Source organism: Carcharodon carcharias, chromosome 21 (genome assembly GCF_017639515.1).
Source record: "Carcharodon carcharias isolate sCarCar2 chromosome 21, sCarCar2.pri, whole genome shotgun sequence".
NCBI lineage: Eukaryota > Metazoa > Chordata > Chondrichthyes > Lamniformes > Lamnidae > Carcharodon > Carcharodon carcharias.
This window is the reverse complement of record NC_054487.1, coordinates 48,105,266-48,117,523: the sequence shown is the minus strand read 5'-3', so window position 1 is coordinate 48,117,523 and position 12,258 is coordinate 48,105,266. Positions and strand designations below refer to the sequence as shown.

The following is a 12,258-nucleotide window of genomic DNA, read 5'->3' as shown; positions in this document are numbered from 1 at the left end:
TAATCAGGACTTTGATAATATGGCTATGCAAAAAATATGGTAAATATTAGTGCAAGACATTTAGATTTGGGAAAATCCATCAGTTGATACATCCTTGACTTGTATAACTCAAAGGAGAATAATGTATTGGAAACAGCTCGAGTTTGAAACATCTGCAAATATCTTTCGATATTGTGTAATGCTTGGCATGCAGCTTAGAACCACAACACAAACATAAACACGTTTTATCGTTTCTTGGGTCATCATAGTTCTATCACTCAAAATGAAACTCAATTTCCCAACTGGCAAAAACAAGCCGAATCAACTTTTGAGTTTACTTACATTTGTGGACAATTTTTCCCTTAGTTCATTGTTCAACTGCTCATTCACATTTCATATATAAAATAAAAAAGGGAAAATAAATATAACTAATCTCAGCCCAAAGAAACTTAATCAATTAAATGGCTGATTACTCACCTAAAAAAGGCAGCCCCTTAGCAAATCTGCAAGAAAGGTCCATCGTTTTCATTGTTTTGTTCTAATTTCCATTGTTCTGTTTTTTTTCCATTGGTAGCTCAGTCTCCCTCTTTATATTTTCTCACATGCTGTTCTTAACTTGATTTTCACTCTATATCACTTCAACTTCTCTCTTGCTATTTCCTCTTCCACCACTGTCTCACTTTCAAAGAATCATATAGCATGAAAGGAGTGAATTTGGTTCCTTATGCCTGTGCCAGCACTTGAAAGAGCTGGTCAATTAGTTCCACTCCCCTGCTCATTCCCTTGAGCCCTGCAATTTGTTGAAAGGTGTTATTGAATCTGCTTCTACCACTCTTTTAGACACTGCATTCCAGATCATAACTCATTTTATAAACATTATTTCCCTGATGTTGCCTCTGGTTCCCTTTTTCAATTACCCTTAAATCTGTGCCCTCTGCTTACTGACCCTTCTGCCACTGGAAACAGATTCTCCTTATTTACTCTAGTAAAACCCTTTATGGTTTTGAACACATCTATCAAATCTCCCCTTAAGCATCTCTGATCTAAGGAGAACATCAGTTTCTCTGATCTGTCCAAACAATTGAAGTCTTTCCCCTCTGCACCTTCTTTTAGGTTTTACCATCCTTCACAAGTCCAGAATTGGACACAATATGCTAGCTGGGGCCTAACCAGTGTTCTCTAAGGTTTAACATAATTTCCTTGCTCTTGCACTCTATGCCTCTATTCAAAATTCAAGGAATCTATATGCCTTTTAAACAGCCTTCTCAACTTGTCCTAGTTATGATCCCAAGATGAGGTTACTCCTGGACAAGCCTGATCCCAAATGGAACCAGCTTGATAAATCCTAACTTTTATTTGTTTCTTTAAATACGTGGAGAGTGGCTACTGAACAGAGGCACAGGGGTCAGCTGATGAACTTTTAACATTTATTCTACAAGAAAATATGAACTATATTACAATACTCCTTCACCCGCAACTAAACCTTTACAGATATATGCAGATTTTTAAGGATAACACAAGTCACAAAAGCTATCTTATACATTGATGTACACAGTAAATGCCCAGTCCATGTAAACCTATGGCACCCTGTGGTCAGACACACCACACTTTGAAACCAAGTGACATATGCCACATCAAACGGATGCTATGGATCTCTCCTCAATTTCCCCCAGATGCTTGTCACACCAAAAGCCAACCAGTCTCACTGAATTCCGTCCTTCACACAAGGTTTCCAATCTCTACTCCCCAAGACCTCACCTTGGAATCTTCTCCCAAGCTGATGTTTTCTCTCAGACCCCTTCCACAAGGGTCCACCTCCAGAGTTTTGAACTCCCCTTCTGATGTTCCTCTTCCCTTGGTCACCATATGCATTGAAGCCCATAGCAAAGAGTTAAAGGCCTTCAGTTGTCTCTTTGGACCTTCTTGCTTCTTGCAAGCTGTTCCCACTTTAAATCTGAAGCTTGGGCCATTTCTCTCTGCCCCTCAGTCTTAACCTCACTTAACAGGACCTTTTCCCAGGTTCCTATCCTTCCTTTGATTACAAGGTCTCCTTTGGACTTTCCCCTCTTCCACTCTCCTGGATTTTGGGGGGTTTTTTTCCACTCGGGACCTTTTTGTTCTTTTGGGAAATCTGCAGTTTCCTCTCCCAGTGTCTAGCCTCTCTGGGTCCTGGCTTCAACTGAACTTAAAACTGCTGTTTCTTTAGTTGTGTGTGTATGTCTGTGGGAGGAACCTGCCTATGTGGCCCTCTGTTGCTAGGCAACAGCACCATTTTTCTACTCGTGTTTACCTTTACCTAATAGCAGTCGTAAACTCCTCACTAGAAATGCAAGCAGCCTTTCTTAACACAAAGATACAGAAATACAAATCAAACTTAAACTTTAAAGCTAAAACTCATTCCTAACACCCACAAGTACAAATATAACAAACTTAAACGATCCCTATTTCCTAACCGTCCTGGTATCATCAAAGACTTATGAATGCACATCCCCCAGCTCTCTCAGTTCCTACGCCCACATTAAAAATGTACCATCTATGCTTGCTCAATTTTCCTACCAAAATCACTTCACACTTCTCTGCATTAAATTTCATCTAAAAACCCAAGGATGAAAATAAAGGAGTAGGCCTTCCAGCCCACCTCACCATTCAATAAGATCATGGTTGACCTTCCAGCTTTCCACACTATCCCTATATCCTTGATTCCCTTAGTAATCAAAAATTTATCAATCTTCATCTTGAACATATTCAATAAATGAACATCCACAGCCCTTTGGGATGGAGAATTCCAAAGGTTCAGTCTTTTGAGTGAAGAAATTTTTCCCCATTTTGGTCCTAAATGGCTGACCCCTTATTCTGAGACTGTGAACCCCTAGTTCTAGACTTTGCAGCCAGGGGAAACTGCCACCCGGCATCTACCCTGTTAAGGCCCATAAGAATTTTACATGTCTCAAAGAGGTCACCTCTCATTCTGCTCAATTCCAGGAAACAGAAACATAGTCTACTCGATCTTTCCTCATAGGACAATCCCTCCATCCCAGGAGTCAGTCTATGAACCTTTTATTGCTAATTACAGATGTTCATTTGTAGTTCCCATTTTGTCCGATTCTCATTTCTCCCTCTTACCTCTTTGATTCGCTTAACAAGAGCATTTTGATCAAAAGCCACTGCCTCTGCGCACTGGTGCAGATGATCCTGGTAGCGTAAGCAGAGTTTTAGAACTTGCTGTGAGTCAAGCTTCTCCAATTTGTTGCTGCTGGTTGTAGTATGACCACTTAACAATCCTGTGAAACATAAGAATAGAATTAGTTTATATACATAATTTAAAAGCACATCAGCTGATTGTCCTAGTCGGGCCTGGATTTTAGTTTAATTATCTTACAGTTCATTGAAGGCAGGTTCATAAGGTAAATCATTCAAATATATAATTAAGTAGAAAAAGGAAAAGCACAACATAAATTCAACTACAAAACATACAGAATACTTAAGGCACTGATTGGCACAACACACGGCAAACAGAATAAAAGATCTTAGGTTCCATTCCTTTTCTATATCAGAGTTGACCTCAGTCCAGCCAACAGTTGCCAGCAATGGCAATGCTTCTAAGTTTGGGAGGTGAAAAGGGCAGCTGCAATAAAATGGGTTACAGGAATAGGAAGTTTATCCTATTCAATAGTGTAGGATAACCATATGTCCATGTTTTCCAGGGACAGTCCCTGATTGACATACTTTGTCCCCAAGCAAACAGGGTCCCTGGAAGAATCCCCAGTTCACAAAACACATTCCTGAATACCTGGATTTTTAATTTCTTGTGTTGGGATACATATAAGTGGGTTGCAGAATAAAGGTGTCTTCTAAATATATAAGTAACAAATGTGTTAGGGAGAAATAGCTAGAGTGTTTTTACAGTATTGTTATTACTATTAACTAACTAGAGCATAGACAGTACGACACTCTTGCAGTTGCCATAGTTACAAGGCTGACTGAATGACATATGACATAGAACATATGCAAAATTCAAGGTTCAGTGTGAAGTGAAAATGATGTTGACAAAAATGCACAATTGCTCTTCAACAGCTTCAAAACAATGCAAAACAAAAACAGAATTACCTGGAAAAATTCAGCAGGTCTGGCAGCATCGGCGGAGAAGAAAAGAGTTGACGTTTCGAGTCCTCATGACCCTTCAACCGAACTGAGTGAATCCAAGAAAAGGGTGAAATATAAGCTGGTTTAAGGTGTTGGGGGGTCGGGTGGGGGGAGAGAAGTGGAGGGGGTTGGTGTGGTTGTAGGGACAAACAAGCAGTGATAGAAGCAGATCATCAAAAGATGTCACAGACAACAGAACAAAAGAACACATAGGTGTTAAAGTTGGTGATATTATCTAAAAGAATGTTATAATTAAGAATGGATGGTAGGGCACTCAAGGTATAGCTCTAGTGGGGGTGGGGGGAGCATAAAAGATTTAAAAATATTTAAAAATAATGGAAATAGGTGGGAAAAGAAAAATCTATATAATTTATTGGAAAAAAACAAAAGGAAGGGGGAAACAGAAAGGGGGTGGGGATGGAGGGGGGAGCTCAAGACCTAAAGTTGTTGAATTCAATATTCAGTCCGGAAGGCTGTAAAGTGCCTAGTCGGAAGATGAGGTGTTGTTCCTCCAGTTTGCGTTGGGCTTCACTGGAACAATGCAGCATGCCAAGGACAGACATGTGGGCAAGAGAGCAGGGTGGAGTGTTAAAATGGCAAGCGACAGGGAGGTTTGGGTCAGATTATCTGCTTCTATCACTGCTTGTTTGTCCCTACAACCACACCAACCCCCTCCACTTCTCTCCACCCACCCAAACCCCCCCGCCCCCCCCACACACCTTAAACCAGCTTATATTTCACCCCTTTCTTAGATTCACTCAGTTCGGTCAAAGGGTCATGAGGACTCGAAACGTCTTTTCTTCTCCGCTGATGCTGCCAGACCTGCTGAGTTTTTCCAGGTAATTCTGTTTTTGTTTTGGATTTCCAGCGTCCGCAGTTTTTTTGTTTTTATGTCTGAATGCATCTCATTACTGTGTCATCACAATTATGGTAATTAAACGCACATTTATTATGCATTTTAAAAACAAAAAAACTGCGGATGCTGGAAATCCAAAACAAAAACAGAATTACCTGGAAAAACTCAGCAGGTCTGGCAGCATCGGCGGAGAAGAAAAGAGTTGACGTTTCGAGTCCTCATGACCCTTCGACAGAACTAGAACTAGTTCTGTCGAAGGGTCATGAGGACTCGAAACGTCAACTCTTTTCTTCTCCGCCGATGCTGCCAGACCTGCTGAGTTTTTCCAGGTAATTCTGTTTTTGTTTTTATTATGCATTTGTAGCTTATATGTGCAACTGTTAAAATATAGGCTGCTAAAAGCTTTTTGATCTGTATCGCTGAGCAACCTACATTTTTCATTTTGGTTATTTTTCTGTGCTCCCACCCTGTATATCCCCAGATTTGGTTCAGGAAATAAGGTCAATATTATAGTTTTAAGTTCAAAATCACGGAGCTTTTATTATGGACTATGTTTCTCCTAAGCAAATTTGAAGGATGCGAGAATATTCTTCAGCTTTGTAGTGGAGCGTTTTTATTAAGAATTAGTTTTAAAGAGGAGCTTGTTTTTTCTGATGCGAATGTAGTATTGTAATCATTGAAAAAAACAAAGCCTTATTAAAATCAGCAGCTAATCTTTTGAGGGGTCAGCCATATCCACTGCAAAATCACAGTGCAACTAACCCTCCACTTGGATTCTTTATTTTAAATATTGGAATTAACTTATTTGCACTACAAACTATCACAGTACTGTACACAAGTGCTATAGTTTATGCCTCACTGGAAACAAATACATATATAGTTCAATATAACAACAGTGGTGGTACAGAACTTGAATATTGCTGAAAAGAGAGACATGTTGCTGAAGCATTTCATCTTGCACTCATTGGGACAAACACACAAATTGTTATGATCATTTGGAATTTGGCATTCTCATGCTTGCCGTGATGAGTGCAAGACAAAAGGTTCGGTAACATTTTCCTATTTTCAGCAATATTCAAGAACCACAGACGTGTACAATGATATTTGTGAACATAAGGGTATAAAATGCAGAGCAGTTTTATCTTTTCTTTGCAATATATTGTGCAAGGCACTTACAAATTTTAAAAAGATATATTTCCAAACTGAATGCACACTGCAGGCTTTCTACATGGAGTAATTCCATAGACATTATATCTGTAGAGGGGTTTTCAATGCAGCCTTTCATAATTTCCGCATAAACCACTCTCAAACATCTGCAATGCAACAGCTGTTGATTAGTTACTTCACACTACACAGTAAATTACAAGTAGGGATTCATCAGCAGTGTTATATATTTCCGAATTAGCAACTGTATATTTCACATTCTTTCACAAGTTCTGGAATGCTGAATGGAGCCTTGGATGATATTTCACGAGTGTGTAATCTTTCCGTTTTTCACTGGCATGAAATGCATTTGCTTCAGAGGGACTGTAAGATACAGTAATACTAAAACAATTGAAAATTACTGGGAATTTTAAAATACGCCAAACATGGGCCGACTAATGGTTCGCAATGAAATACTAAATGTTGCTCTGAAATGTTGAAAGTGTAGCTGAACCAGTGCACTATGGTCCTGTTCATTCCTGGTTATAAAGATGGTGTTGCCCCAAAACATTAATTATAAATTTGTACAGGCTTTCATTCAATCAGTTTCAGCATCATTTTTCCAGTTAGCTAACTGAACTTAAATACACAGAGGAGCATTTAAAGCAAGGAGTGAAAAAGGAATTTGATTCTCTTCCCTTCTGCCCCTACATGAAATTGTCAATGTCTGTACCTAAACCTTTGTATTACAGAAATTCATTATAGTGGTATCTAGTACTTTTCAAACAAAAGCCTGGAGTAAAAATAGAGTACAGAAAGTGCTTTAGAGATTATGGGCTGGATTTTCCCATGGGACCCCAAGGTCAAGACCAAAAGCAGGGAGACCAGCTGTGCAACCTTCCAGGAGGATGTCCCCTAATAGGCTGCTTCTGGCCTTGCTGTCCTCATGGGCTCTCAATGCTGCAGGTCCAATCAGAGGATTGGCAGCTCTGGAGCTTTGGCAGCCCACTGGGAGAGGTGAGCGCTCCTGATGTTGGCCGGGCACTGTGAGGGTGCCTCAACATGCAGGTGCTCTCAGAGATGTGGGTGGACATAAAACATCATCAGGGCTGAAGCAGTTAGGCCTCCGCACGTGGCAGGGAGCTGCTTTGCTGCTGTTAAAATGCCAGCAAGGTCGCAAAAATGCACCTAATTGGAGCTTTAACAATGTTAATTAGCTGCCTGTGCCCATGGAGCAAGCAGCTAATCCACTTCCAGCCCACTCCTGGAAAAGTTCCTTGTTGGCACATAATGAGTTAGGGAACCATCCAGAATTAGCTCCTCCTGAATTTTATAGCCTAATCCCATCTACCCACTTCCCCACCTCCAAGCCCAACACCACAGGGCCAAGAAAATTCAGCCCTGAATGAGAGAATGGGACATTATGGCTAGCGTTCTGCATCATAGCAAAACATGATATGTTCTGCATGTTAACATCAGCTGGAATTTAAACTGGACAAGTCAGATCCCAGAGTGAAACCTGGCTTGATAGATCCTAACTTTTATTGTTTTTTAAGAAACCGTGGAGGTACGTTACTGAACAAATTCCAGCGCTTTGCAGATGAGCATTTAACAAAAAGAATAAAACATTTATGAAAGAAGAAAAATTAACTATATCACAGCTTGATTGAAGTATATAAGACCTGAACGGTCTTGACAAGGTCGATTTGGAAAGAATGCTTGTGGGTGAGTCCAGAACTAGGGGACATGAGGCGAGGAGAAATTCTTTCTCCTGGGGAGCTGTGCGACTTTGGAGCACTGCCTTAAGAGGCAGTGGAGGCGGGTCATTGCATAATTTTAAGGCAGAGGTAGATTAATTCCCTTACCTAACAAGAATCTAAGGTTATCAGGGGTAGATGGGAATGTGGAATTCAAAACACAAACAGATCAGCCATGATCTTATTGAATGATGGAGCAGGCTCGAGGGGCCAAATGGCTTACTTCTGCTCCTAATTTGTATTTTCATATGTACACCAGACACCATCGTTCCTCCTAACCTCAAGCTGTCAATCCTACATACCATTCCCTACATCTGTGCTGAAATCAAGAATTATTGTTCTAACTCCTACTCAAATTCCTATTTTTTCCACTAAGAACTCAAAAACTGTGAAACTTACATAAATAAGAACATAATAAACAGGAGGAGTAGGCCATTTGGCTCCTTGAGCCTCCTCCACCGTACAATAAGATCATTGCCGATCTGATTGTGGCCTTAACTCCACTATTTTGCCTGCCTCCCATAACCCTTGACCCCCTTGTAGATCAAAAATCTAACTCAATCATGAACATATTCAATGACCCAGCCTTCACTGCTCTCTGTGGAAGAGAATCCCAAAAATTAACCACCCTGTGGCAGAAGAAATTCCTCCTACTCTCCTTCTTCAACGGGAGGCCACTTGCTTTGAAACTGTAGCCCCAGTTCTAGATTCCACACGAGGAGAAACATCCTCACAGCATCGACCCTATCAAGCCCCCTAATCCTATTTGTCTTAATAATATGACTTCATTGTTCTAAACACGAATGAGTATAGGCCCGACCTGCTCAACCTCTCTTCATAAAGGCAACCCCTTCATCCCAGGAATCAACCCAGTTAATCTTTTTGAACTGCCTCCAATGCAAGTATATCCCTTTTTAAATAAGGAGGCCAAAAATGTATGCAGTACTCTAGGTCTCACCAGTGCCCTGTACAATTATAAAAAGGCTTCTCTACTTTTATACTCTGGACCTTCTCAGGGTAGTGTCCTTGGCCTAACCATTTTCAGCTGCTTTATCATAAAAGATCAGAAGTGGGGATGTTCGCTAATGATTGCACGATGTTCAGCTCCAAAGATACTGAAGCAATCCATGACCATATGCAGCAAGACCTTGATAATATTCAAACTTGGGCTGATATGTGGCGCAAATGTTACTTGCCACTTAAGTGCCAGGCAATGACCATCTCCAACAAGTGAGAATCTATCTCCCCATGACAGTCAATGAAATTAGTTTTACAGAATCCCCCACTATCATCATGGGGGGTTACCAATGGCCAGTAACTGAACTGGACCAGCCACATAAATACTGAAGAGAAGGTCAGAGGCTAGGAATCATGTGAGAGGTAACTCACTTCCTGACTCCCCAAAGCCTGTTCACCATCCATTCTTCCCACCAAAGTGGACAACCTCACATTTTCCCACATTATATTCCATCTGCAAATTCTGCCCATTCACTTAACCTGTCTGTATCACCATGCAGCCACTTAGGGCCATATCTTATCAACCGAGTGGGGACCCCAATGTCACAGTGAAAGGCGAGTCCTGAGCCCCCACTTGCTTGCAGTGGGACCCGCTCGGCAATTTTACCACAGACAGTCTCCAGTTAAGAATGGTGGGCAGGCTCTAGAGCCAGTAGCTCTGAAACCTCAGCAAGTGAACTGGAATCACAGGCAGGTAAGAGAAAAAATTTTCTTTAAATATTCAGATTTAAAGGGCCGAAGGTTGGGAGGGAAACCCATTCAAGGTGGTCGTTGGAGCCGCATGTACTGCCTTCCCTGCCCGCGATCCCTTCTGTGGCCTGTGAAACCTTACCCTCTGGTCTGGTGCAGGAAGGCTGCCTCCTTCCTCACATGGCAACTTAAGAACCTGACCTCAGCACTCTCCTTTGTAAAGTTTGGTACCGAAGAAAGTGCAGTGACTTTCTGTGGTGATTAAGTTCTCACACATAAAGCAATTATGTTGTCTTAGATTTATTTCAAAGGCAAAACAGCTATATCTGTGCTACACACAATGAAATTTGATGCCTCTTAGAAAAATAAGCCATAAGCAAACGGGACCTACATCATTTTCATTAAACTGCAGGACCCCATTGAATGCTCTCTATAGGGGTGCATTACAGCTTATAAAATTCAGATTAGCCCAATCCTAATTTGAATATACACACATCCAGAAATAACCCTTTCAGCAAATCTATTTCAAAAGTACTTGTATGCCAAACAAGATTAAAAAAACTCACAGCTATACTCCATTTTCCCAAAGCATTAAATAAATTTCAGACCACCGAAACATAAAGCTGACTCCAGTCCATCATTATACCCCAGCCAATCCCACTTAGAATTTATAAACTTGGCAAGTTACCCTTTTACAAGACAGGTAATAATGCAGCTCCTACATTGCCCAGAAGTTAGCTGGGTATAATAACATTAATTTGGCAATCTTACTCGAGTGAGTTCGGAGAAGTAGTAAAAATAACCCGAAGCAGCAGGGGATGGTGAGTTGGAAGTTAAGGCTTGGTTTCAGGCAGGTTGTTGTTGCACAGTAGAGAGTTTTGTTCTGCATCTGGCTGCCCTTTCCTGACCCAATGCAGCTAGTGACAAAATAACCTAATAAGAAAAAATGTGTTCCATTTCCCAGCGCTGACATTAGTCAGCTTGATAAACACAAGTATTCACCATGGAAAAAAAATCGCAAACATCTAGAATTCATCTTTATGCAAGATGCACAATTTTATTTTGAAAGCCAAGCTTTCATCAGAACCATTATCTGATAAAAGTTTTAAAATTACACTTTTCCATAGCTAAATTTAAGCTGTTCTCTGTTGCTTTTTAACTATTCCAGTAGGCTGCATTCTATGCCATCATTTAATGAACATATTATTGGGAAAAACAGAAAATGCTGTAAATAGCATGTCAGACATGTCCAGCTTCTAGTTCAGATTTCCACTTTTTATTTACATAGTTATGAGGATCATGGTTCAGAAGGATAGGAATTCAATTTTTTTCACATAAAGCATACCAGTAAAATCACTGTAGTGAAAATAATTACCACTATTTCAACTGGACAGCTTTGCTGGTTTCAAGGTGCTAATTTTAGAATTATCACAAAGCAGCAATCTAAACTTCTCGAACCTGGAATGGCAAAATTTAAATGTATAATCACAAAACACAATCCTTAAAATAAAAGATAAAATTCTCAAAAAAACATAATGCAATGTAATAAAGAGAATTTGACTTTTTCAGTGACTGCAGATCAATGGCCATCAAGAAGATTCACTCTGGGTACCACATTTCAGAATTTTCCATCAGCACAGCCCAGCGATTAAATCCAAGTTTTAGCTTATTGGTATAAATCGGTATCACTGAGCAATTGGTACATGTATTAGCAGATTTTCCATGGTGTTAGTCGTGGTCTGATATGTACTATTCTACAAAGGCAGGAATGTTACACTTGTACAATGTATTATTCTGCTGGCAAGATACAGCTACAAAATCAAATTACTGTTGAATTAACAGTCTCAAGTCAATGCTTAATTGATGATTGGTCAGGAACTTTATAAAGCAGTTACAGACTCCATTCTCAGAGCATGCAGCATTTAAGACTTGTTTTGCACTAACAACATGGTGTTGCTCTCAGCCCAAGTTTTTGCCTGTGACACAATGCTGAAACTAACCCAAAGTTACAAACAATATTTTGTGTCTGACCGCTATCCCTTCATTATCCTTCTCCAACTGTTTGCAGCCTTTAACACGTCTGATCACACCATTCTCCTCCAATGACCCTCCATGAGCAGCTGAAAAGGACTGTCCTCACCTGTTTCTATTCTTACCCATCCATAGCCAGAATTTCCTGCAAATGGCTTCTCCTCCCATTATGCCTATAATCTCCCAAGGATCTACCTAGGTGCCCTCCTGTTTCTTGGATATATTCTGCCCGGCAACAATATTATCTGAAGGTATGATATCTGGTTCCACATGTACACCATCCTCATTCAACTTTACTTCTCTCTACCACTCCACTATCTGCACATTATCAGACTGCTTACCCAACATTCTGTTCTGGACAATCTGCAATTTCATCCAATAAGCATTGGAAACACAGAAGATGTTGTTTTGTGGGCCAGCCACAAACTCCGTTCCTTCTCCACCAATTCCGCCACCTTCCATAGCTACTGTCTCGAGCTGAACCTGATGGTTTACAACCTCAGCATTGTCATCAACCACACTGAGCTTCCTCCCCTTTCCTCAGCATCACCAAAACCACCTACTTCTATCTACATAATATTGTCTGTCTCTGCCCCCATCTCAACTCATTTGCTGTTGAAGTCTTTATCCATGATTTTACTA

The 12,258-nt window shown here is 40.5% G+C and overlaps 1 protein-coding gene across 3 annotated transcripts in view; it reads right to left on the bottom strand.

Moving 5' to 3' along the window:
* borcs5 (BLOC-1 related complex subunit 5) overlaps positions 1–12,258 on the bottom strand; it is a 94,090-nt gene that overhangs the window by 15,586 nt on the left and 66,246 nt on the right. For all 3 annotated transcript variants that reach the window (XM_041215911.1, XM_041215910.1, XM_041215909.1), the window contains one exon: positions 3,103–3,260. In XM_041215911.1, coding sequence (XP_041071845.1) covers positions 3,103–3,260 — 158 coding nt within the window. The remainder of the gene's footprint in view (positions 1–3,102; positions 3,261–12,258) is intronic.